The sequence below is a fragment of the Sceloporus occidentalis genome, unplaced genomic scaffold (genome assembly GCF_023333645.1).
Source record: "Sceloporus occidentalis isolate IW3139 unplaced genomic scaffold, rSceOcc1.0.p SCAF_1, whole genome shotgun sequence".
Lineage (NCBI taxonomy): Eukaryota > Metazoa > Chordata > Lepidosauria > Squamata > Phrynosomatidae > Sceloporus > Sceloporus occidentalis.
Genome location: NW_028316981.1, coordinates 185,738,234 through 185,766,071, shown reverse-complemented (window position 1 = coordinate 185,766,071; position 27,838 = coordinate 185,738,234). Strand labels below are relative to the sequence as shown.

Here is a 27,838-nt window from a genome sequence, read left to right as displayed (position 1 = left end):
TCCATTTCACCAGACTGAGCCACAGCTAGTTAAATTATTAAATAAAACAAGCCTTGCCAAGAAAACGCCAGGATAGGTTTACCATAGGGTTGCCATACTTGAAAGCACACAACACTAGGGCAGGTCACACTGTCTCAGCCTCAGGGGCAGGCCAAGGCCAAGGCAAAGCTCCTCCCTTGCCAAGAAAGCACACCTAGTAGCACAGCATCATCCCTCCCAATCTCTAAGAAGCCAGTAGGTGGAGATGCTCCTGCGAGGCTGCGAGGCTCCCTCCCTGGGCGGCAGGTGGAGAGGAGGGGGCGGGACCTCACCTGCGGACAGGTGGGCGGAGGGAGGAGGGAGGGGCCTCGGGTCACAGGGCGAGGAGGCGGGGCAGCCCTGGCCACCCTCCTCCTCCTCCTGAGCCAGAAAGTGGCTCTCTCCTTGGGAAGGGACTCCGCCGGGCACAGAGCAGGTGGGCAACGGTGGAAGAGGAGGGCCAAGAGGACTCAGGTAGGGGGCTGGGTGGGTTGAATGCTCTCCTGGCCAGGACCTCCTGCCACCTCCAGGGAGGACGGGATGAAACACCTGTTGGCAGGCAGGCAGGGCAGAGGAATGCACCCTTCCTTCCTTCCTTCCTTCCTTCCTTCCTTCCTTCCTTCTTTCTCCCTCCCTCCCTCCCTCCTTCTTTCTTTCTTTCTTTCTTTCTTTCTTTCTTTCTTTCCTTCCTTCCCTTCCTTTCCCCTTCCTTCTTTTTTCTCTTTTCCTTCCCTTCCCTTTCTTTCCCTCCTTCCTTCCCTTCCTTCCTTCCTTCTCTTTTCTTTCCTTCCTTCCCCTTCCTTCCCCCTTCCTTCCTTCTCCTTCCTTCTTTCCTTCCTCGTTCTTTTCCTTTCTTTCCCCTTCCTTCCTTCCTTCCTTCCTTCCTTCCTTCCTTCCTTCCTTCTCTTTCCTTTCTTTTCCCTTCCCTCCTTCTCTTTCCCATCCTCCCTCCTTTCTCTTTCTTTCCTTTCCCTTCCTTTCTTCTTTCTCTTTACCTCCCTCCCTTCTCTTCTCTTTCCTTTCTTTTCCCTTCCTTCCTTCCTTCTTTCTCTTCCCCTTCCTTTCCTTTCCCTTCCTTCTCTTTTCTTTCTTTCTTTCTTTCTTTCTTTCTTTCTTTCTTCACAGGAGGGGGAATGGGGGTTTGGTTTCTCCTCCTTGGGAGAGCAGTTGGTGCCTCCTCATCCTTAGGAGAAGAGGTGATGCCCTCTCACCAAGGGTGACCCAGGCGTCCTCCTTTGCCAGAACAGGTCCTCCATTTCCCCCTTCTGCCCAGGAGGGATTTCAAAACATCCTCCCTTTGGAGCAGGGCTAAGAAGCAGGAATGTACATTTCTAGGAAGGGTTTGGTCTTTCCTTGGGTCCTGTCCCCCATTTTTCTTGAATGTCCTCCCTTTGGAGCAGGCCTAAAAATCTACATTTTTATGAGTGCTTTTAGCTTTTGTTTGGTAACATCCTCCATTTTCTTGGAAGGTCCTCCATTTTGCAGTGCCTTGCTCTCCTTTGTGGCCAGGACATCTGGTCGCCCTGCCTCTTAGCCCCTTGTGCCCACCCTTTTCAAGGGCCTTCCTGCTGGCTTGAATTTTACTCATTGGGTACAAAGGGTACATTTCAAGGTTCCCAAAGCACCTCTCTTCCACTTCTGACCAGTTCTCCTCCCCTTCCCAACCTCTCAATTTTCAGTTTCTTCCTGGGAAAGTAGAGGTAAGCAGGTGCATGGAGTCCAAAGAAAGGAAAAAAAAAACCCTTATTTTTCAGCCTCATACTCAAGGGTGATGCTGCTTTGCTCTTTTCTCTCTTTTGTGCTTGTTGTTGTTCTGTGCCTCCAAGTGATTCCCAAATTATGAAGACCTCAGATGAACCTATCATGGGGTTTACCTGGCAAGATTTGTTCAGAGGGGGTTTGCCATTGCCATCCTCTGAGACTGAGAGTGTGTGACATGCTCAGGGTCCCTCTCTTACCTTCACAGTGTTGTTCTCCACACTGCCATTTTTGAGGCGGCGAAGGAGATCCAGTGGGTTGTGACATTGCTTGCACAGTGGGTGATCTCCCCCTCCCTCCCTTGGGTTGTGCTTTCCTAATCATAGGGGTTGGTTAACCATTGAGCAACCTGCCAGGATCTCTTGCAGCCCAGGTCAGGATACTAGGCAGAAAGGGGTTTACTTATGGGTGGCCCCCTTCACTGTTTCTAATGTGGCAGACACTACAGAGTGTGGCGAGTCAGAAATACTTCTTCAAAGCAGTGTCTGTGTGTGGGAAACTACAACCATTTTGAGCTGGCACCTTGCAGTTGCTGTGTATGTTTTCCTCCAGCTTCCTGTGGTTTCCTTTTGACAAGAAAAGAATGCTAGAATTCCTCTGGTTTATTAACTGGTTATGAATTTATAAAGCAAGTCTTAGATTTGTGTGTTTGTGATACACACTCACACATGCCTGCACACACACCATGTATGTATCCACAGGTTGGGAAAGTGACTTTCTGGCTGACAACTCCCAGAACCCCCCAGTCTGCAGGACTAGGGGGACTGTGGGAATTGTAGTCCAAAAAGTCACTTTTCCAAACACTGGCTGTAGAGGTATGTGTAGGTATATGTCTATTTTAAGTTAATATATATTAACTTTAAATTGTTGGGGGTGTATTGACTCCTGTGCTAAGCAATCTTGGATATTAACTTTCTTTGAAGAACCTACGGAGTGTGAAGCTGAAGGCTTTCATGGCCGGCATTCATAGTTTTTTTCAGGCTATGTGGCCATGTTCTAGAAGGGAAATAAACTCTTCTAGAACATGGCCACATAGCCTGAAAAACCAACAAAAAATTAAGGTGTGCTGCGGATGGTTGAGACCAACGCCCCTGCAAGCAGTCCCACAGCCAGCTTGTTGTTGTTGTTGTTGTTGTTGTTGTTGTTGTGTGCCTTGAAGTCGTTTCCAATTTATGGTGACCATGGGGTTTTTCTTGGCAAGATTTGTTCAGTGGAGGTTTGTCATTGCCTTCCCCTGAGGTTGAGAGTATATGGCTTGCCCAAGGTCATCCCAGTGGGTTTCATGGCTCAGCCCTGGTCTCCAAAGTCATAGTCTAACACTCAAACTACTATGCCATGCTTGTTCTACCCACAGTTAGCAGAGGTCACCTATTAGAAACTGTTTATGAGTGGTGTGTTGGGAATAATCTTTTGCCCATCTGGGTTTATGGTGTCCAGGTGGAAAGGAGGATAGGGGTGTGTGTACATGTGCCTTCAAGTCACCTGTCAACCTTTGGCAGTCCTATTAATTTCATAGTGTTTTCTTAGGCAAGGGATATGCTGAACAAAAAGTGGGATGTAAATAAAAGTTTTATTTTATTGTTTATTTATCTTCTGAGAGAAACGCAGGATAGAAACTACAGAGAGACAGATGCAGAATCTGATATATAAAACAGATATTGAGTCAGTCTGTATGGTCACTCAGAGCACAGAAATCTGGGCTTCCTTTGCATATGGTAATCCTATAATATGTGTTGTTTTTGAAAAGGTGATGGCATGGTGCCACTCTTTAACATGGTGATCATAGTTCCATACCCACAGCTAGGGCTGTCATCATGTCATCAGTTTTAAAACCAAGCCGTGCGATGGCCTGCTTCACCCAGCTGCTACCTTGCCTTTAGTGTCACCTTGGAATGGAGTAGTTCTCCATGGAAAACTTGATGATCACTTAAAAGTTAAAAGAATAAAACCAGACTTAAAAAACCACAACAGACAAACCTCCGCATGTCTTTAAATTGGTAGTCATTTCACTGGGTTTGCACTTGTCTTGGAATCAGGGTACTGTTAGACAAGAGTCATGCTGTCCTCAGATCTGGAGGCATTGTGTGGGTGACTTGCTAGCTTTGTTTTTGTCAGTGGGGTAGGGCCTATATTTGACTTGACCAGGCTTGTAAGTTGATTTACCAATCTGAAAGCAGGAGGCAATGGAAGGGACATGCTTGTCTTTGTGTGGTTTTCACTCTCTCACATATCTCTAAGGCAGCCCTGGAGAATGGCATACCCTCTGGCTGTTGTTGGACAGCATCTCCCATCATCCCTTTGCCTCTGGTTATGTTTGCTTTGGGCTGATGGGAAGAGGCAGTCCAGCAAGGGTCTCATAATCCCCAGCCCTACTGTAATATTTGTTGTGAAGTTCTTGCTCTGTGTTTTTGTCTGTTAGTGATCATTTTGTATGGGAGCTGCTGCTTTGTGCGGGTAGATGTCTGCCTAGTAACTACTGTAAGTCCCCCCCCCCCCCCCCAGTGAGACCAGAGATGGGCAGTTTTCTTTGTTGGCAGGGATCCTGTGCATTTAACCACTGGATGACAAGCAGTGGTGTCACTAGGGTTGATGTCACCCTACCGCTGCCCCTTTCCACCAGCCTCCTTTGCCATGGTGGCGGTGAACGCTCTGTGAGACAGTTACTCCCATCTGCCCCAGGACCGCTACATCAACCCACTCCCACCATTGGCCACAGTTAATGGACAGCAGAGGTGGCCTAGCAGAGGGTGTGTGTGGCCGGAGGGGTCTTGGGCAGATGGGAGTGACTATCCCACTGAGTGTTCATCCACCTCCTGGAGGTGTCACCTGGTATGATCTGCAACTCCTGCATACCTCTGATGACAAGTAGAAAAAGGAAAACATGTTCTGTATGTTTGGAAAACATGCTGAATTCCCAAAAAACATTCAGAGGTAGCCATGTTGGCCATATAGCAAATCCAATAACATCCAAACAATGATACTTTTAGTAGTTTTTTGGGGGGTTTTCAGGCTATGTGGCCATGTTCTAGAAGAGTTTTTTCCTGATGTTTCCCCAGCATCTGTGGCTGGCATCTTCAGAGAATGCTGGTATGGGAGTGAGTGAGGTATATATACTGTGTGACCCTTGGTTGCAAGGAAGTGACTTACATGTTAATCTGTGAGTTGGTCTGTTGTTGAATGGCAAGACCTCAAGGTGTCCATTTAATCAGTGATCGATTGTCTGCTGGGAAAACCTTGGGTGGTTGTCATTTGCACTTGCTGGGTCTTGATTTTGGTGTTTTTCAGGACTGGTAGCCAAACATTTTTTATTTTCAGGGTTTCTTCTTTCCTGTTGAAGTTGTCTAGGTGTTTGTGGATTTCAATGGCTTCCCTGTGCATTCCGACCTGAGAATTGTTGGCATGGTCCTTTGTGAGGCCTACAAAGTGGCCTGTGGCCTCACAATGGATGGAGACATATTGGATTCCAAAGGAAGCATCTTTTTCATGTTGCAAATGGATGTTAAATTACCTGGACTTTGAGAATCTCCCAGTAACCACATGGCCAGGAGAAGGAGGTTTCAACCTGCAAGAAATACCCCTCCATACCATCTGAGAACAAAGACAGCAAAATGCAGACCTATGACTAACATCTTCAATTTTTAAAAATCTCCTGTATGGTTTTTTAACACCTTGCCTGATGAAGAAGCCAGTGCAGCTTTGCAAGCTTGTAACATGTATATTGTACATTTTTGTTGGCCCAATAAAGATATCATTGTTTGGATGCTGAATTCCCAATGGTGTTAAAACTACAGCAACCATGCCAGGAAAAAAAGAGGCTTTATAATGTTTTCTCACAATTTCTTACCTAAATTATGCCTGATTTAGCACTTGCTTGCACACACACTTTCTCTCCCTCTTTCTGCTGTGTCAGATGGTCCTATTTGTTTACACAAATATGCTTCTGAAAGAATATACATGAGATGTTCTGGAAGAGACAGATGGGTCGATTCAGATGTTTGCCTCAGTACTATTTATAACAAATATGGACTTGGTGCCTTCTAGTTCCCAGCTCTCATGCAAACTGAGAAAGCAGGTACAAATAAGCCTCTGGCTTACACCAGGTGACTCCTTACTGTTATACGCAATTAGACTTTAGTTACTTTAGGATTACTTCAGGCTGTGTTTGTTTTGGAAAGAAAAGTTTGAAGGTGGAGGAGATTTACCTGCCTGGGCTGCAGGGCAAGGTCAGGATGTTTCAATCCTCAAGGCAGAAAATCTAAATGGCAGCCTTCTTGTTCTGGTTGACATGAGGCACAATTTACCAGTCCTGCTTTTCCATAGCTCCCGTCCATGTTGGCTGATTGGTGTTGTATGGCATCCAAAATATGACACCTGTGGTGGCCACCACTTTACCTAGTCTCATGATAGAGTTCCCCTTTGTCAGTCTGCCTGGTATTGACCCATTTGGTATGCTATTATGGAAATCATAATAATGGTCAAGCAACCTTTCAGCTATGTCTCTAGGTAGAGCGGGATGCCTTGTCAATTAATGCTAAAGCATTAAGCTAGAGAGAGCCAGTGTGGTGTAGCAGTTTGAATGTGAGACTAGGACTATGGAGATTGGGGTTCAGTTCCCAGTTCAGCCATGGAAACCCACTGGGTGACCTTGGGTGAATCACACATTCTCAGCCCCAGAAAAGCCTGTGATAGGTTGCCTCAGGATTGCCACAATTCTTCAAATTACTTAAAGAAGCACAACAACAACTTTAAGCATACTTTACTATTAGGCACAGCGAGGCAACTGTCTCAGGTGATAAGATGCTGTGAGGCAATGGAGGCAAGTTCTGGGCGCCTCCTGAGCTCTATAGGTGCTTCCCTGTTCTAGTGGGCCAGACCACTGTACAGTATATCTCATGGCCTGTTCTGAGCTTTCTAAACTATCCTGCCTTAGGGCCTGTACAGACTGGCCAAAATAAAGCTGCTTCCGGTCACTTTGGAGGTATGCTATTTAAATGATGCATGTGTCCTAAGAGGCCAGAAGTTGTTCCAAAGCTGTGGTCTAGACCTTAGGACTGGAGCATGGCTTTGGCATGGCATACCTCCAAAGTGACCTGAAGCAGCTTCATTTTGGCCTGTCTGTATGGGCCCTTAGTGTGGTGAACAGTACACTCTCACCAAATTTTGATCTTGTTATGTTGTCTACATGTAACGGGGGAATCCTTTGCCTCAGGCAGCAAAACATCTTTGGACAGCCCTGGCTAATCCCTTGGTGCTTGCAACAGCCTGACCTAAGGAGTGCCTTAATAATTTATTTTTTAAGGCATGGAAAAAGAGTGTGTACTATTTATTAGGAGATTCTCTCTAATAGATTTAAAAATGGCATTCATTATTTAGTTTCTAAATTTTCTACATGTTGTATTTTTAATTTTTGTGTGTGTTTGAAGTGCACTTGGCCAACTCACACATACACTTGTGTATGCACATGCGTGTGTATGTGTGTGTACAGCAGACCATGTATTATGGAGTACATGCTCTATCTCAGAAATAATAACAGTGGCAAGAATAATCACAACAACAATAATACTTAATTTTGGTTGCTTTGTAGCATTAGTGGTTGATTCAGCAGCATCTTTTCCTAAGATACCTGCTGGCTTTTGATACCTGCACACCTGTCTGTAACATGCAGTCCATTGTCTGTATCTTGGGACCTTATGGCTAAAATATTTCGCCAATCCTTTTACTTCCTTGGTGCTGCCACCATCTTATAATGGTTGTGCCACCTGTCCTGATAAAGAGCTTGGAAGGGCATAAAACCTGGCACCCTTTTTTGCCATTCTGGTTGGAATGTGGCAGTTTTCTTCATCTGAAGAGTCAGCTCCACACTGTGATTTCCTGCAACACAAAAAATGAGCCCGTCATGCATGAGCTGAGTTGGTATCACCTCTCATTTGAGAGATGACTCATAGAAACTTGCCAAAGGTCATGGGAATGAGTCTGCCTAGAAGTTGTCTTTCCAACCTAGACTTCTAGCTGCTAGATTATGATCCCAGAAGGAAGGGAAGAAAGGAGAAATGACATTGAGTCAAGATAGGTTCACAACTGCAAAGTTTCTGTTATGTGAGCCCTGGGGAAACTGGTTCCTCCTTGCACTACTTCAGGTTTTTGGAACTGAAGGTACTGTGCTTCTTAGATCTTGGAAACATTACTCTTTTGGGCCACAGCTCTCAAACACTAGTCTCCAAATGTAACGTTTTGAAGTTGGGGCACTTCTCTAATTTCTCAGTATCTGCATGCTAGCCTATATGTCTCCTTTCCCCCTTGGGCCCTTTGCCAACCTGGGCTGGTCCTGGGCAGAATTAGGTGGTCTCCTCTAGCTTCAGGTTTTGGGAGGCAGCTGTAGGGTGGTGTCAGAAAGAGTTCTGTGTTCCCTAATTATGTTGCCTCCAGGTATTCTCCCATTGTCAAAGTGGAAGTAAACTTCCCAGTCCAGCCAGGTTTTGTATATGGAGAGTGGATGGACAAGTTTGCCATTTTGTCCTTTGTTTCCTTGGCCCAGCTCTGACCTTCTCCAGCCACACCTATGTAACCAGACTCCTTCCAGTGAAAAATGTGAATGAAGGAAGTCTTTGCCACATGTTGTGATTATGACCATTGGTGTAGAATGCTTTTTAAACAGGGAGGTGACAAATTAATGGTTAGTCATTGGTTTGAAAAGAGAATGGCAGACTAGATCATCCTTCCCAATCTGTGTCTCTCCAGATACCTTAGAATACCACTTCTACAATCCTGGATCATTGGCTGTGCTGGAGGCCAGCAGCATCTGGCAAGCTTTTATAATAAATCTTAAACTGAAACCATATGGCTGTTCCTAAGCCATTGATTCCACCTTGTCCTTCATCTTCTGTATGTTCTTCTGTTTATGGAAGAACTGACAAAGTGAGGACTAGAGGAAAAGCTCCCTTTTAACTGTTTGCTTCTCGATCTGGGTGGACTTGGTTTGTTTGAGAGCTCCACATGATTTTGAAGCCCGCTATGAAATACAGTACCCTTACTATAACTTCTTCCGGAGATACTTTGATAGTAGATAGTCAATTACCTTTGTTGTACCCATATATTTAGTATACTGTTAAACCCATTTAGGTGCATGACTCTGGATTTTATCCTTGACCCTTATATGTATTCATACGATATGCTAGAATATGTTGTTTCCAACGGATGCAATGTAATGTAATTTTTGTAAACTTTTTATTATTTTGTGCTGGCCATGTGCCATAATAACAAATTATTATAAATTATTACAGTACCCTGTCTGATCTTGGAAGCTAAGCAGGGTCAGCCTTGGTTAGTACATGGATGGCAGACTACCAATGAATACCAGGTTCTGTAGGCTGTATTTCAGAGGAAGAAAGTGGCAAAATCACCCCTGAGTACCCCTTTCGTAAGAAAACCCTGTGAAATTCATGGGTTGCCATAAGTCAACAGATTACTTGAAGGCATGTACACACACATGTGATAGGAGAACTACTCCTCCTCTAGACAGGGCAGTGCCAGAGTGAACATAGATTGACAATTCTACATATTGGCAACGTCAGAAAGACATGGCTTTTAGTTTGGGGACACTGCTCTTTAATATTAGTCATAAAGAAACTGGAGTCAGGAACTGCACCAAAGAATTCAGGAAACTAAAATCTAAATTGTGCAGACGTTCAGATGAATCTCTAAACTGGGCAATTGTAGGCCATTTTATACATTCAGCAGATGTAGGAGGTCATGTTTTTGTCAATTTCTTCCAAAGATCAGACTAAAAACTGGTATCTTGAATATTCTAATCTTTCCCCTCAAATTAAAAAAAAAAGTGCACCTAAAGAATTAATACTTCTGGAAGAGAAAATTTCTCTTTAGTTTTTTCGCCTGATGAGCTATATTTCTGTGTGAACAAAGAAAGTGTAGTAATCCAACAAAAAGCCTTTAGATGCTTCCCAGATGATACTGTCCAGGTTTTTATGATGATGACTGTATCATTTGGACCTGTGTAAATGGGAGTGACAGATGAGACACTGCGAAAGTACCTAAATACCTAGGTATCTGACTTAGTATGGTTTTTTTTTTGTTTTTCTATTGTAGATTTTGTTCTGCATTTTAATTTAATTATTGTTTATTGAAATTTATACACTACTTGGGACTTTTTTGTAATGATGGTGTGTGTGTGTGTGTGTGTGTGTGTGTATATATATATATATATATGTATAAGGGCAGGGAGAAGGTGTGTAAGATGGGTGCTGAAATGACAGAAAATATTCAAGCAGGAGCTCCTGGGGTCAGAGTAAATAGATCACTGAAAGAATATTGCCATGTAAGTCCTTGGCTGACAAAGGAATATGAACAAATTATTTTTTGGACTACATGCCCAGACTCCTGCAGCTAGTATGACCATAGGCTTTGATGACTGCTGCATTCTGGACATTAAATGTAAAGGTAGTCCCTTGATATGAATGTCTAGTCATAACTGACTGTAGCGGGCAGTACTAATCTCCCTTTATATGCCAAAGAGCCAGTGTTGTTCGAGGACTGCTCTGGTGGTCATGTGGTCAGCATGACTGCACCGAACGCTGCTACCCTCCCACTGAGAAGTGGTACTTATCTATCTATAGTGGACCCTTACCTTATGTGTGGGATCCATTCTGGACTCCCCACATAAGACAAAAAACACGTATGCTCGAGCCCCATTGAATATAATGGGGCTCGTGCTTGTGGCGTGGCAGAGTGCGCGCATCGCAGGCATGCACAACATTCATTCTTTTTCCGCATGGCTTCAGCGTAAGCTGAAAGCTGTGTATAGTGCGCCTGTGTATGGCGCAGGCACACTGTACATTTTCATGCTTTCAAATTGCTAGGCTGGCAGAAGCTGGACATTAGAACAAAAAATTAACATATCCCAGCTCTCAGCAACTATATATATAAAAAAGAAGTGGCTATGCTTTTCATCCATGACTATTTCATATGTTGTTGTTGTTATGTGCCTTCAAATAATTTCTGACTTATGGTGACCCTAAGTCATGGGGTTTTCTTGGCCAGATTTGTTCAGAGGAGGTTTGCCATTGCCTTCCTCTAAGGTTGAGTGAAACTTGTCCAGGATCACCGAGTGAGTTTCATGCCGAGCTGGGAATCAGACTTTGGTCTCCAGAGGTGTAGTCCAGCACTCAAACCACGATCCCACTCTGGCTCATATACTGTATAGCATCTCTATATTTGTCATATAAAATAAAATCTGCCTAATCTCATACTTACCATCAGTTGTGAGCAGTCAAACAGCTCAACATCATTATTAGGAGAGGAAGAGGGCCAACTAGTGTTTGCACCAATGTTTCAAAACCATTGGTATCACAATGCTGTTATTTACATTTGAACAGCAGGCTTTGTCTATATCAAGAATGTTTTGCAAATTCAAAAGTAAATGCAGTCCTGCTTTCTACTTTTCATTTTAAGGTGGGGGACTAAATGCTGTATTTCAGTTTCAGCACTGGGATTATTGCTGTCCCATCCACACCCTATTTCCATTCTCTGCTTTTTTCTAACAGCTAGCCTAAAAATGAGTTTTGGCAAACTCCAAAGCTTACTCACTGGTTTTATTATCTTTGGTCTGTCCCACTAAACATGCTGCTTGACTATGAGTTTTAGAAATGAACTTTGTATATTGTAGAATTCAGAAACATGTCCATGTTACTCTGGAATATCCCTTTGAATTTGGATATTACAATTCCTCTGGGCTTGTTCTACCTTCTCATATATTTTTCAGAACTGTGAGAAATTGTTTGTGGTGGGGCTAAATAAGGTGCTAATGGTTCCTCTTTTATTTAAAATATCCTAAGGCAAAAGAGACAGTGTGGCATAGTGCTTTGAGTTCTGGGCTGTAACTCTGGAGACCAGGGTTCCAATTCTGACTCAGCCATGAAACCCAGCCTTAGAGGATGGCAAGGGCAAACCCCCTCTTAAGAAACTTGCCAAGAAAACTCTGTGATAGGTTCGCCTTAGGATTGTCATAAGTCAGAAATGACTTGAAGGCACACAACAACAACAAGGTAACAGAAAGAGAATAAGGGAAAGAAGGTTATTATATGCTTACAAAGGGCTTGGCTCTAGAATGGGTGAATGAGGTAAGCTCACAAAAAGTCCGACTTTGCATATCACAGTAAGTTAGGGTTGTGCGGGAACCTTAGTTTAGGATATTGGGACATGGAATAAATAAATGGACCACAGAGCTTCCATACATAGTTTGCATAGCAGGATGTCCAAACACATCAGAAGCCAGCTTCTGCCTTCTCTCTCTCTCTCTTTGATCCCTGGCAAGCTATTTAAGTGATCAGTTGAAATAACCCACAGGGTTAAGTGTCTGTGTCTGTGTTGGAATGAAATCCTTGAAATGAAATGAATGAATGAATTTGTTTAGCCGTTCCCGCTGCAAGCAGGACTCATGATCAGTCAAGATGTGCCGGGATGATGACTTGTCCACAATGAACCAGAAATCTTTAAAATCCCAGCTTGTTGGGATGTCTGAGCATGTCCAATATGCGCCCACTGATACTGGTGGACAATAAATGGATCAAAGCCAGAAAGTGATGTTACGCCACAGCCAGGATCAACCATCCTCAAGACTTAGTTGTGTGTCTTCACAGGAGCCTTGATTAGTCTGCCTCTTCTGCCTGCAACTACATTGCATAGCAAACCACATTGATATCATGGATAGTATCAAAAGTGGTTTGTGATGTAGCAATATGTTGGTGTGCATACACAGTCACCCCTTCCATTTTCACGGATCCTGCCTTGACAGATTCAACCATCTGTAGCTTGAAAATATATTTTTTAAAAATTAAAAAAAAAAAAAAACCCTAACCTTGACTTTACAATTTTATACAAGGGACACCATTTTACTATCTCATTATACAGTGGGACCTTGTTATCCGCTGGGGTTTGGTTCCAGGATCCCCTTGGATAACAAAATTCATGGATGCTCAAGTCCTATTAAATATAATGGCAGAGTAAAGTCGTGTCCCTTATATAAAATGGAAAATCAAGGTTTGCTATTTGGAATTTATACTTTTTTAAAAAATATTTTCAAGCTGTGGATACTTGAATCCATGGATAAAAAAATTGTGGATAAGGAGGGCCGACTGTATACAATGAAACTTGAACAGCTACTGATTTTGGTATCCATAGGGATCCTGGAACTAAACCCCAGTGGATAGCAAGGTCCCACTGTACAATGAGATAGTAAAATTGTATCCTTTGTATAAAATGGTAAAATCAAGGTTAGTTTTTTGGAATTTTTTAGTGGACACCAATTACAAAGCTGAGGGGAAAGGCAAAAATTCCAACAGTTGTGTCTAACCATTCTTGGGCAAACCTAAATATTCCTGTTTGATTTCAACTGGTATGTAATTAACTCATAGGCTTGCTTTCCACAGAACGTGATGAAGCTTTCAAAAATAGATGAGAACTTTATTGGTCTCCACAAGACATGGTAACTAGAAAGGCAGCCTTGTGGGTTCACTACTGTGCCTGCCAAATGCGGACTTTGGGGAAATTCTGTTTTTTTGGACTACACTTCTCAGAATCTCCTGGCCAGCAGGCTGTTTGGGAGACTCTGGGAATTAAAAACAAAACAAAAACTTTTGAAAGCTTCATCACGTTGAAATTGTTGTGGCCCAGCATTCCCTGGTCTTCAACTTTACTGGGACATCCTATGGTTAGATGCAGGCAGGAGTGTTGGGCAAAGGGGACGATGAATCTGATTCATTAAATAAATTCCTACAGTCTAATGATTATGCAATGCAGTTTTGTTTTCCACATTGGTAATGGAGCAATGATTGACGTGCACTCCCACTGAACCAGTCATCTGGGGAATGTTCTCTTTGAAATGGGCTGCTTAGGCAGTTGGCATTGCACTTGCCTATGCAGTAGGAAAGAAAGGTAATTCTGGAGAACTTGTTGTGGGTGAGGTCAGTTGAAAGCAGGCAACAGCAGGAGTGAGAGAGAGAAGGAAGAAAGGCTTTGGAGTGTTCTGCTTTTTCAGAATCATTGATAGAGAGTCCTCAGGGAACATAGTGTAGCACTTTGATTGTATATTCCTGCATGGCAGCAGGTTGGACTGGATGGGCCTTGTGGCCTTTTCCAGTTCTATGATTCTAGTGTTTTACTGAGTAAAGAGGACAGGTCTGTGCCCCAGGGATCTTACAGTCTAGAGGTGACATCAGAAGGGGAAAGGAAACAAGGGAAGAGGCTTATCCGGGGTAGCTGTGTTGAACATACAGCAAAGTACAATAACATCCAAAATCCACAAAACTGATATCTTTATGGGGCTAACCAAAATGCACAAAATCCATGATGCAAGCTTTCAAAGCCCCACTGACCTTTTATCAGGCAAATATATTAAAATTGTAAAAGAGAAAGAAAAACATGACAATGTTAGAGTCACAGGCCTACATTTGTCAAGTTGTTGTGGTTCTTGTTCTCAGTTAAGATGGTATGGAGGGAAATCCATGCAGGCAGAGGCCATTACTTTTGGCCATGTGAGCTCTGGGAGACACATAAAGCTCCCAATGCTCACTACTTCATTTGAACACACACAGTCCAAGAAATAAAAATTAAACTCCATCAGCAACAAAGTAAGGAAATATCTTTTTGTGTTGCTAATGGACTTTAAATTTAATTGTTTAAGAAGCAGTGGTTATATCATCTGCAAATGATTTGGGATGGACATAGGCTGAATTGCAGTGTGGTATGGGAACATGCCACACTTCTTTGCAAACACTAGATGAATGTTTAGCACAAGAATGGGAGACTTTAGGCTCTCTGGATGTTTTGGACCTCAGCTTCCAGAAGACTCCACTGGCAAGGTTAGTGGTAAGGGATCATGAGAGCTGCTGTACAACACATCTGGAGGGTGAAGAGTTCCACAGCTTTGGTCTAGAGTGGATGAAAAGCCTGAGGGCATGGGTTGAGGTTCCTGGCATCCCATCATTTTAGAGGACAGCATAATATTTGGGGAGTTTCTCAGGAAGACAAGATGCAACTGTGGAGTTGGTTGAGGAAGTTTTCAATGGGGCCTATTTTTTTCTACAGGGGGTGGATGGATGGGGTATGTGGTATAAAGGCCAACAAAGGTCTAAGTCTAAAGTCTTAAGTCTGGAGCATTAGTAGTGTCAATAAGTTTTAAAAGGACTGTGTGTGTTCAAATGAAGGAGTAGTGAGCATTGGGAGCTTTATGTGGGTTGAGTGTTGCATGGAAGTGGTGCAGTGAGAGTGCCATATTGGACCAGCTGTGGAATTGTGCTTACTGCAGGAGTGTGGAACCTGTGGTCCTCCAGAGAGGATGCTGTGTGTTGTTTGGACTGTTGTTCCCACCAGCTTGGACCAGTGGCCGTGCTGACTTGGGCTGCTGGGAGTCCTGACAGTATCAGAAAGGCCATATGTTCCCTCATTCTTGATTTACTGGTTGTATACTTAGTCCAGACTGGACTCTAGGGAAACCAGTTGTGCCTCTTTGTGGTAGAAGCTGGCCCTGAAAATTATATTGGATTTCAGCACTGAAACTTTCCCCTGTCCCCTCCAGAATTTTCAGCTCTTCTAAAATGGATTTTTCATTTTTTAATAAGACAAAATATTTAAATTGGAGTGAGAATCATGTGGCTCTATGATTGTACTGAACTGTGTTGCAGCCCAAGCCAGTATAGGTAATGGTGAAATGCAATGAATTGCAGTCCCACAACTTCTGCATGATTCACAACCATGGCTTAAAAGAATTAGTACTGTATTCTTGAACATCACCACACGCCACACACACACTTGTACAAAGCCAAGATGAGGATTGGAAGGAGGGGCGATGTTGACTGCTGTCGGTTTCACATTGCTGATAGCACAGATAGTTGGGTATTTTTTATGTCTGAAATGGTCTCTCCTGCCCTTCAGTGCTATTGACATTCTGAGAATGGTTTACAAGGAAAGAAATATAAAAATACAGTTGCAAAAATCAAATTGCATACACATAGAGAATGCCGACTTAAAATAATCTTTAATAGTTTCAAAGAGCTAAAAAGTGCAAAACGTTTTTTAAAAGTATGGGGGGAGAGGCGTGCTTGGCTCATGGAAGAAAGAAAAAAGAGTGCTGGTGAGCCCCGTCTAAAGGTCTGTTTGAAGGTACACAGACTAGACTTTCCCCTTTCCTTGGCTGAGTGCCAGAACAGGAAGATGTGGAGCCAGAAAAATAGATCCTGTGGAGTTAAGCTTTAAAAAAATGCTGCTAGTCCTCCTCTCTCTCTTTCTTTTTTTCCTCCCATCTTTTTTTTATTAAAGTTTATCATACACATACATTCTGAATTAAGCATATCAAACAATAAACTGAAATGCGTGAACTTGTGATCATACTGAAATACGATTATAATACAATAAGATAATTATAATAAATAAAAATGCATCTGAGGATGTAGACTGAAGTCTATGAAAGGTCATGCTGCCAGTTTCTTTCCGTTAGTCTCAAAGGTGCTACAAGATCTCGCTACGTACTGATTCTACAGACTAACATATATACAGTATATAGTTCCACTAACCTTACAAACAACATTTTTGTTTTCCAACTTTCCCCTCATTGACCTTTCCTGAATGTTCCACTTTCTCTTTCCCTCCCTCTTCATCTATAGAAGGGTTGTTGTGTGCCTTCCAGGGTGGTTTTCTTGGCAAGTTTTTTCAGAGGAGGTTTGCCATTACCTTCCCCTGAGGCTGAGAGCATGCGACTTTCCCAAGATTGCCCATTGGGTTTCTATGGCTGAGCTGGGAATTGAACCCTGGCCTCCAGAGTCCTAGTCCAGCACTTAAGCCACACTTATTCAGGGACCATCTAGGGTTCCCTTGAAATGTTAAGAAGCTGCCTCTTGGGGGGCCGTGGCCCGGGTGAACTCAAGCTAACTATTTTTAATTTTCAACTGCCCTACCCAGAAGGGTTTTTTGGAGGGAATGTTAACAATGCATTGTAGAATATTCTTGTCTCAGCTCCCCTCCCCTTGCTGAAATGGCTAAGAATGTGTAATTTCAGTTTGCTCCCTACCTTCCTGGAACCATGTCATTTAACTATGGATACTAAATACCCTGAAGACACTGGATCCCATCTGATCTTGGAAGCTAAGCAGTGCCAGCTCCGTTTAGTACATGGATGAAAGACCACCAGGGAATCCTAGGTGCTGTAGACTATATTTCAGAGGAAGGAACTGGCAAAACCATATTTAAGTATTCCTTGCCTAAGAAAACCCTATGAAAAATCCATGGGGTTTCCATAAGTGGACAGGTGACTTGAAGGCGTGTGTATGTGTGTGCGTGCACACACACTATTCATATAATGCTCTGGGGCATGTTTAAAACACTTAAGATATTCCTCCTCTAAATAATCTCTGCAAAACTTTGCCCTGCACCACTTAAAGATTGGTGAGTAGCTTGCTTAGAGCCCACCCAGATGTGGAATTCAAACTACCAACAGGATTTAGGTTTGTGAGTACAGTCCTTGGCCTGCTTTCCTGTAAGTCCCACTGAACTTAGTAGGACTTGCTTTTGGACAGACAATGATAGACTGTACAGTACAGTATTGGTGTCCCTGCTGTCCAAGTGTTGCTTTGTGATGTGATCCGGTTCCCACTTCTTGCATTGACACTTAGAAACTTGCTGTTTGTGAATTTGGAGAACTGTTTGAAGTTCAAAGGCATTTGGACTAAGCTAGAAGATTATTTTGCATTCAGCATCCTAAAATTGAATTGTTTGTCATCATATAACATTCTGCATCCCAAACCCATTTTCTATGCTTCATCTTATAAAAGCCTAGTATAGGCAACAAAAGTTATTTCTGACCCAGATCTAAACCCAAAGATGCAACTAGCACAGGGGTGGGCAGCCGCAAAGAGGGCTTCTGTTTCATTTTCAGCCAATTTTTGGTTAATTGTAAAGTGTGTGGGGAAAATAAGCTAGGTGGGGGAGATAAATGGGTCATGTGGTTGCGGATACAAAGTTGATGCCTTGTGCAGAGGTTTTAACACTTTTTTTGCCATTTTCAGTTGAAAAAACTGGTGAAGAAAATTAAAAATATTTTGTTGGCTTGGGACTTTGGGGGCTTCAAGGACGGCAAACTGATGGGATGTGTCTCTCCACTCCTGCACTAGCAGTTGCCCAACAGTCCAGCAGGATCTCCTTCCATTCCCTTCTGCTGACTTCCAAAAGCTATTCTGGAGATTTGGAAATCATTATCACTAGGTACAGGAAAAAGTTTACATCAGGAAAAACACACAAAAGTTAAAATATAACTAAACTATCAACAGCACTAAATGGAAGTTAAAAATAAAGCCATGAAAAAACATGAAATGTAGACAGTGCGGCACATTATTAAAAGCTGTTTCCATATATGGGGTAAGTTTCCAAAAGGCCTGTTGAAACAAAAAAGTCTCCAGTAGGTCTGGGAGATGTATGGAGACCTGGAATGGATGTGGTAAATTCTGGTAAGGGAATTTATCCCCTTCCAGATGAAGTCCTTATGGAACAACCTCCCTGGATCTGCGTTCTGAACCATCCTAGTAGGTACATTATATTAACACAAGTACAGATTTAGTACAGAGTATTAATTGGCAAGAAAATATATACTGTTCCTACTTAATAGGTACAGCTGGAGGGTGTGGTGCTGTCCCCTAGGGAAAAAATAGCCCAGAACATGGTGACCCAGGTATTTGGTTGAACTGGTTATTGCCAGGCTGCCAGGGCTTGTTTATTTTCTACAAAACCATTTGCTTCATCTTATAAAAGCCTAGTCCATACCTTGGAAGTTCGCTTAGTAGGACTTGTCTGGAACATGGTATGGGTACATTTGGTAATGCAAGGCTCAGCAGTGCTGGCTCCCTGGAAAGTGTATGTGGATGACGGTCAAATTTGCAAATACAGTTTACATTTTGGGGGTACGTTTTAAAAAATACCTAAGTGTCAAGCTCAAAAAATCAACCATGTACAATGAATGATTCCTCATGGAACATGTGCATCACTCTGGATTTATAGTTGATTGATAGTCAAACCTGGAAAAGTCTTTGCCAATGGTTTCCCATCATCCAGGACAGAAGTGACAAGTGGGATTTTCAACAAATCTGCAGACAATGCTGAATTTGGAGGGCTTGCTAATACTTCAGAAGACAGAATCAGAATTTGAGATGACTTTAGTAGACTGGAGAACTGGGATAAAAAAAATCTATAGGGATGTATGGAAGGATCATACATTTAGGCAGGAAAAAAATGCACAAATGTAGGTTGTAAGACACCTAGCTTGATAGCAGAATGTGTAAAAAGGATTGATCTTAGTAGAACACAAGGTGTGATATGACTCAACAGTGTGACACAATGTTTAAAAAAGCTAATGCTGTTCTAAGATGTATTATCAAAACCATACTGTCCAGATCGAGGGAGAGTTATAGTTCTATTCTGTTCTGCTTTGGTTAGACCTTGCATGGAGTACTGTATCCAGTTCTGAGCACTGGAGTTTAAGAATAATAGTAGCAAGGTGGAACGTATCCAAAGAAAGGCAACCAAGATGATAAAAGGTCTGCAAACCAAGCTGTGACAAGGATTGAGGGAGATGGATGTGTTTTGCATGTAGAAGAGAATATTGAGAATATGACAGCCATCTTCAAATATATGAAAGACTGTCACATAAAAGATGTTTTCTGTTGCTTCAGAAAATAGGAACTAAACCAGCACATTCAAATTACATGAAAGAAGATTTCAAATAAATAAGGAATCTTCTGATGTTAAGAACTGTTTAAGAATGGAAGGACTACCTTAAAAGGTGCTGGTTTGCTGGCAATTTTCAAATAGAAGTTGAATAACCATCTGTCAGATATGTTTTAGCTGTGGATTTCCTACATTGGCAGAGGGCTGGACTAGTTGAATTATTTATCAAAGAGACATATTTTTCATGGGGCTGGTGTGGGGTTTTGTGTTTGGAAGTGCATAACAAGGCCAATCCTATCATTAGGCAGGATGAAAGGGGTTTCCTTAGGTGTCTGGACATAAGAGCAATGAATTGTGATGCTCTCATAACTGGGATGTACCTTCTGTTGCTAGCCTGACTCCTTCCCTTTCTTCCCAGTTCCAACATACCCTTCCCCTTTGCTTGAGTGCCCACTACCAGCCTCCTCTTTCTCTTCCTCTTCCTCTAGTGGCATACCTAGTATATTCAACGCCTGCTGCAGATCATTCTTTAACACTGCTGGCTGGGTGGCAAAGTGAGGAGACTTGTTTCCTGACCAGCCAGCAAAGCTGCCACATGTAAAAGGTAAACCTTCAAACCAGTGGCTGTTGGTGGGGTTGAACTTCTGCTATCACCCTGCAGCCTTTCCAGGTCTGGTGGGGCTGCTGGCTGGGTGAAAAGGGGAGGAGACTTGCTTTTCCACCCACCCAGCGGTGCTGCCAAGCCCCAAGGTGTCACCCAGTGTGGTCTGCACCACCCTAGTGATGCCCCGTCTTCCATCTTTCACTACCATGGTTGTCCCGTACCTGTACACCTTGTTCTGTCTATGAAGAGCCAGCAGGACATGGACCCTTTTAAATAACACAGGGAATTGAAGAGGCGGTGGCACAGTACTTATGGCCAGAAAGGTGGAGGCAACCGCAGCGCTATTCCCACTTCAAATGAGCTTTTCCTTTCAGTGGTGGGTAATACCGTCTCTGCACTCACATGGAAATTGCACAAAAGAATCCTCAAAAGAAAGGCCATATTGGGAATGTCTACCCTCTGATCTATGTTTCCTACTTCAGTATGAGGTGGAATAACTAATTCATTGAGAGATTATGCTTATATCTCACATACCTTGTCTCAGTGTCATTTAAACAAAACCAAAGCATGCCAGCCAGGCCACTCTGTCCACAGTAGGAACTTATTTCCTCACCCTTTTGGACTCAGTGTTTTGTTATGGCCAGTAAAAAAACAAACAATTTAGCAGGGAATAGTATGTAATTCAAATTTCTGTGAGAATTGACTTAATTCTTCTGCCTTTAATGAAGAACTGATGAACTGCAGGACAGACCAAAAGATTCAGGGTTGGGTGTGGGGACTACACTTATCTATATTACTGCTTAAGAAGATAGTCACTATTATCACTAGAATTAAAAACCAGTAGAACACAGTTGTTGTCATTCCATTCTTACAGGCTGCAGACTCGAGAGACAAAGTGACTTGTCCAAGGGCACCGCATGAGTCTAGGCAGGCTGAAATTTGAACCTGCATATCTGGGGCCAAGTGCAAGCCAACCAGTTCTTGCTTCAGCAACAGGAGGTAGGCTGATGCTTCCCCCTCATTCTGGGGTACTTGGTGATGGTGTGTCTTTCTTTTTAAAAAAATGCCAAATCTCATGTTACAACTTCTTTTGCACAGTTAGTGTCAAAGGTGCTGCAAGATCCCTTTCCATACTGATATTCTGCAGAAAGCACAGATATTGAAGTCTCATTGCTGCTAGACTGGACAACTCCCTTCCAAAGGAGGGTAGACTGATTCCATACCTGTTGTCCCTCTACCAGCAGGCAAACACATCTTTATTCTGCCAGGCTCCTTTTGTGTGTATGTGTGTGTGTGTGGGTGGGTGGGTGGGGGCAAATCTAGCTAGTGAGGAAAGCATACCCTCCAATATTTCACTCTTGAAAACCATGATATGTATAGCCAAGCACCATCAGAATGTGCTCAAATGGCAAGAATTATTAATGAAGGAAAATGCATAAGCTGCAGCAGTTTGCTTTTCCCTGAGTCTACTGGGAAGGACAAGATTCTGCCCTCTCCTTTCCTCCAGCCGCTCAGTTAATGGAGTGCAAATTTCTTTTGCACTTTGAACTCAGTTTGCAGCAGCTGAAGTAGGCTGAGGAATAAGGACATCCCACTTTGCTGCCCATGAATGGGCGAGAGACACGGACTTCAAGTCTGAGAAAATGGAGGGGCGATTGTCCTTGCGTTTTTGTGTTTTAATTTTGCTGTAAGCTGCCTGGAGTCTATTCTGGGAGAAAGGAGAGATATAAAGCAAATAAGTAAACCATATCTCTCTTTTATACATACAAACACACATACTTTCTCTAGTTGGTAACCAGACATTTACTGTCTCCACTATATTATTGCAGGACTTCACCCCCTGAGGACCAGGCTGAGACATTTGGAGGCTGCTGCAGTGCAAAGGGAGAGTATTATAGCCTGACCACCTTACTCTGGTTGGCAGGGAAGATCTCTGCTTCCCCTTGCCCCCCTCCTGGCTGGGGAGGCAGGCAATGGCACACTCAGGACAGCTTGCCTTCCTTCTGACAGTGTCTCTCCAGTCCTTCTTACAGACTGCATTGGCTCAAGGTGGGTATTCACTCCCATATATAATGTCTATTTAAAATGTAGTGTTGAAACAGTGTTCTGTAGTGGTTAGCATGTTGGACTGGAATCTAGTTTCTAGACCTCACTGAGCCATGAAAAACACTAGGTGACCTCAATCTGAATTTCACATGTGGTTGTTTGTGAGGAGTAAATAGGGACAGGGGGAGAAAAGGCTAGCAAGTTACCTTTGGAGGAAATACAGGATATAAGTAGAAAGGTAATTATAACGTGATGCTTATTTCAGGAGGAACTGGGGCTTCTGGCACTTCTTCTGGGTTGCATGCTGTCTTGCCATGCTGTCTTGCCAACAAGAACAATGACTTCTCTAAGTCATCTTCCTCTAGATCAGTGAAACACCTAATCAACAAAACTGCCCCTCTGCAACAGCATAGGTCTCAAAGTAACAAAACCCCAACCCCAAAGAGCAAATTCCAGATGCTTCTGGACTCTGTGACAGGTTATATGTCTGTCACAACAGAAGTTAGCTTTGTTTTGGCAGGCATCCATAGGATCTCTCATATTGTCAGTTGCTGAATACTGGTGCATGCCAATCTTCAAATATTGTATGATATAAAACATTGTTTCCTATTGTCTATTTTATACTGTATACTGTACTAAATATCAGGTCATGTCACGCACAGTAACTGTAGGCAAACCTGATGTTTCTAGGATCAAATTTAACACCCACTCTTCCCAACAGAATCTTGATATCCACCAAAGGATAGAACAACAAGTAGTAATAGAATGCTCACAGCCCTTCCATTTAAAGAAAAACAAAAACTAATCTCCCATTACTTAATTCTCATAGTATAATTTAGGGCAGAATGGAAATCGTTTTTGTTTTGCTATTAAACAATTTAAAGAAAGAAATCCTTTTTGATCTCTTGCAAATCAGAGCTCTACTAAATAGAGTGGAAGATGGCTGTTTGAAAAGGGCTGTGAGGCTCAAGACTTCTGTTGATCCCAGGTGTAGTTTCAGGACAAGATCACTGTGAAAGCAGAACTGAGTTCCTCCACCTAGGAATGCTTAAGAGCCCTTGTGGCTTTCCTTGAAGTGCTCCCACCCCTCCGGCCAAGTAGGCCTTGCCTGAGAGCAAAACACTTTCTGGGCGTGGATCAGGCTTCTTTTTTTCAAGGAGTGGGCTCTGGCTGACTCACTGGTGGTGTCCTTGCTGCAGCGGGTGTGGATTTTCTGAAGCGTAAAGGGAAGGCGGAGGAAACCAGGTTGCTCCTCCACCTTATGTTACCTTCTCACAACTGCTGGAATAGTGCCCAGCCTGAAACGGAAATGGAATGCCTGAGAGCAGAAACTGCCTAAAAGTGAAACACACCTCTCCTAGGAGGGGTTGAAAGTAATGCAGTTTAGTCCCACAACTAAGGGAATGAATGCTTCTGGAGGAAGATAAAATCAGGAAATACAGACCTCAGGTGCCCAAACCACTATCCACCACCACCACCTTCCCGGATAGTGCAGAGGAAGGAGTCTGGGGCTGCTTCACCCTCAACCTATTCTGGTGTGTTTGTACCCACCTAAATATTGGTTATGACAAGCACCTGTTTACAAAAATGTGTCATGTACATAAATGCAGCATGGAGCCATTAGGCAGGCTAGCCAGTGGTGAGGGATGATCGGAGTTATGGTCCAACAATACTTGGAGGATCATTCATTCCCTGTCCCTACTGTAGAATGAAGAAGTAAAGAAACACACCAAAATATCCCAGCATCTTCATTCACCCATCTAAATTATCAGAATGCAAGAATTTGATTTGATGGAGTAATGAGGGCTGAGGTTATGGGCAAAGCTCTCAGAGGTGAAAGATTAAACAGGAGCAAAGTATGCTTTGTAACATTGGCCAGCAGTTTGTATCATTCAGATGGATGCACTTTTCAAAGGAATTAAAAGATGACAATTTTAGTTATTTTTGATTAGTGTAAAAACAAAGAATTACTGTTAAAAATTGCAACATGAATGGTAATGAACTAATTTGGGTGGGTATGTTTGAACTGTAATGAATTAGCAACTTTCTGAGCTCTGGGCTTCACTAACAGAAACATAATGGAAAGAAATCATTCTGTATTAATGCCACAGCAACTTAGAGGTCTTTAAACAGAGGCTGGATGGCCATCTGTCGAGGATGCTTTGATTTAGATTTCCTGCATGGCAGGGGGTTGGACTGGATGGCCTTTGTGGTCCCTTCCAATTCTATGATTCTACTGTATCCAACTTGGGGTGCCACATTTTAAGATGGAGAAGGACTGGAATATGTTGAGAGGAGGAGGTCAAGGATAATTAAGAGTATGGAAACCTAGTTCTGTGAGGAAGGGCTGAAAGAACAGTTTGTTGACCTTAGTGAAGGTTAAGCAGGGATATGACAAGCAGCCTTCTTTTATGTAGAAGATGCTGCAAACCTGTTCTCTATTGTTGCCAAGGGTAGGCATAGAACTAGTGGCTAGAAATTTCAGGGAAGAAGATTTTGCCTAAATGGGAGGAAGGACTTCTTAATGAAAAGAGTTGTTCAAGAGTAGAACAGATTGCCTCACTTGGCAGTATGTTCTCCTTTGCCGAAATATTTTATTTAAGCAGACAGGTATGTGGCCATCTCTCAGGGATGCTGTAATTATGATCTGCACTGTATTACAGCACTGAGCAGAAGGATGGATTTGGTTTGTTGTTCTGTGCCTTCAAATAGTTTCCTTCCCATGGTGTCCCTAAGGCAGGTTTGCACAACTTGGTCAATGGTAGGAGCCAAAATTAAATAGGCTAAACCTCTTAGGGCCACAGATAGACTTTAATTAAATATTAATTAATTAATTAATTAATAATAATATTAATTCCATCCTCTTCCTCCTTTCCCGGGCCTTTTCCTCAGGAGAAATCCAAGCAGCAGAGGAGCCTTGTCTGTCTTCCTCTGTCTGGACTTCTCCTTGGTAGAAGGCCAGATGGAGGAAACTTCTTCCTCCACCGCCTGGCCTTCTCAGGATAAAATCTGGTGGAGGAGTCTTGCAGGGCAGTGTTTGCCCATCCTCATCCTCCTCCACCGCCCGTCCTTTTCCTCAGGAGAAAGCAGGGTGGCAGAGGAGACTGGCAGGTCAAGTGTTTGCCCATCCTCCTCTTCCATCTGTCCTTCTCCTTGGGAGAAAGTGGAAGAGCCTTGCAGTGCGAATATTTGCCCAGCCTCCTTCTCCTCCACCAACTGGCCCTCTCCTCAGGAGAAAGTGGGGAAGTGGAGAAGCCTTGCAGGGCAAGCATTTGCCTATTCTCCCACTCCTCTGCCTGTCCTCTTCTCAGGAGAAAGACTGGAGTTCCACATCCTCGTGGGCCACCTGAAATCCTTTGGTGGGCTGCATGCAGCTCCCGGCCCGTTTATTATGCAGGCCTTCCCTAAGACGACTCTATAATGGTTTTATTAAGGCTGAGAGTGTGTGGGTCATCCAGTGAGTTTCCATGGTAGTGGAGGAAATGGAATCTTGATCTCCAGAATCATAATCCAGTGCTCAAACCACTACACCACGCTGACTCTCCATGGACTAGGTTACCTCAGGTTTATCTTCCACATTTACAGATTTAAAGTAGCCAAAATGTGTCCCTTCTTACTGTATTTCTAACTCTGTCCTTTTTGTGTGTGTGTCTCCAACACAAGACAACTCAAACAACACTACAGTGGGAGCCCCGACAACGTCCCCCTCACATTCTTATAGCCTTTCGGTATGTATGCTTTTTTTTAAGGCTCCTCTTGGGTATGAGGTGGGTGGTGAAAAGCCTCTAATAATGCCCAGAGTACTAATTCTCCCAAGGGTGATGTCAGCGGCTGCTATGTTTACCATTATTTGGCTATCCTTCTACCACCTGGATGACCCTCCCTGCTTCCTTCTGGGTGTAATGGGAAAGGGCAGTGGTAGGAGGAATTTGGGGATAAGGGAGAATATAGTCCAACTAAGTAACTTTTCTCATTCCTAGGAAGTGGCATATCGAAACCCTTGTGGCAAGTTGGGTAGATACTGGCATGCTCAAGGCAATCCTATTAGTGCTCTACAAAATTACTGCAGCAAATAGGGACAGAATTATAGCAGAGAAGCATATAGCATATTGTGAGATGTGTCCCTTGAAGGGGGGAAAAAGAGAGAGATGGGTTTGGTTTCCTTCCACTGTGGTCAAGTGATGTTTTGGGTGGCAGCAGCTACAACTTGGGGAAGTTGGGGGGGGGGAGTTGGATTGTATTTCCCACTCATAAATAACCTCTCACCCCTCCTTTTTATTTTCCCATGGCAGAGTTCTGAATTGGCGGCAGCCATAGCCGTGCCTTGTGTCTTTGGAGGCCTCCTGCTGATTGGCCTTCTGGTTTTCATAGGACTCAAAGTCCGTGAGAAGCGTCAGACGGAAGGCACCTACCGGCCCAGCAGTGAGGAGCAGGCGGGTCCCCGTGTGGAGGCAAACAGCAATCTCAAGCTGCCCCCGGAAGAGCGACTCATCTGAGATGGGGAAAGGACTCTGCTCTTGGGCCCTTTTGGGAAGAAGCCCCAAAGGCCTCTTTTGGGAAGGAGCTGTTCAGCATAAAAAAAGAAAGGAAAGCAAGCATAAAATGGACCTTCTGCTGTTGTGCCTGAGCCTCTTGATGCATCCCTCAGCATTACAAGCAGGCTGGATGTGAACTGCAAATGGGAGAGGTCGAAAATGTCCTAACAAGGGCTTTGAGGATCCTCTGGTGCTGACATAGCAGTGATGGGGAGAAAGGCAGCCTGTTTGGAGGCCTCCCTGCTCACACAGAAGAGAAAGGATGCTTCTCCCTCTTCATGGGATGCCAGTTCTCCAGAGCTGTTTCTTTTGTCCGTCCTGTCCAGAAGAATGAACTTCTAGAGGGGATTGTTACTGCAGCTGATACTTTTGTATGAAAAGGAAAGCAATAGCTGAGACTGCTATTGGGTTTTAAGCAGGGCTTGGAAAAGATAAGTCCCTGGTCAGTACAGAGATTGGGGGAATGCTGATTGTTGTCGTCAGGGAAAAAGTAACTTCCCCTAAGCTCCGGTTTTAAGGGGCCCTACCCTATGGGATTAGGGATAGGGTTTGTTTTTATGAGAAAGAGTGTACTTTGCATTGTGCCTTTTAAATATGCCACTATTTAATAAAGACTCATCTCACTTCTCTGGTGGTGAAATGGTGAAAACATTGGTGCCTTGAATGTATTGAGAGTGTCATTGACTGCCCTGAACATTTACGTTTTCTGCTGCCTGAAAGGTTCTAAATGAACCAAACAAGCTCTACTCTCCAAAACCAGACAAATAAAATGAGGCAAACCTCAAAGGGATCAAACTTCAGGATTACGTTTGTCAAGCAATCCAGAAAATTTGTTGTGTTTCAAGTACGTTGAGTGCATTCTTTAACTCTTCCCAATAAGTCTATTACTGTAGGAACAAGCTACATTTCATTAGTTAGTAATGAATAAAAAGTATAGGAACTATGCCTAGAATTATAGCTTTGAATCCAGCCTTTGCCTTCCGTGGATTCCCATATTGCAGATGGAATGGCTGAGGCTGAGAAAATACTGTCTCCCATTAGCCCTACTGAAGTCTAGTGAATTCATGGCATATTTTATTCTTCCCTCAACTTCTCACATTCTCTCTGGGCCTGTTTTTTCTTCTTCTTGACAGAAAACCTACTCTTGTTCAAGATG

The 27,838-nt window shown here is 43.3% G+C and overlaps 1 protein-coding gene across 2 annotated transcripts; it reads left to right on the top strand.

Moving 5' to 3' along the window:
* On the top strand, positions 1-27,309 carry CRB3 (crumbs cell polarity complex component 3). 2 transcript variants are annotated; one of them, XM_089486496.1, is made up of 6 exons: positions 1-492; positions 19,986-20,101; positions 20,976-21,100; positions 21,931-22,150; positions 25,811-25,875; positions 26,440-27,309. In XM_089486496.1, the coding sequence occupies exons 4-6, from the start codon at positions 22,075-22,077 to the stop codon at positions 26,641-26,643; spliced, it is 345 nt and encodes a 114-aa protein (XP_089342622.1). In that variant the 5' UTR covers positions 1-492; positions 19,986-20,101; positions 20,976-21,100; positions 21,931-22,074; the 3' UTR covers positions 26,644-27,309. The 2 variants fall into 2 exon arrangements, with proteins under 2 accessions (XP_089342622.1, XP_089342613.1); XM_089486487.1 differs by lacking the exon at positions 19,986-20,101.
* The last annotated feature ends 529 nt before the right edge of the window (positions 27,310-27,838 follow it).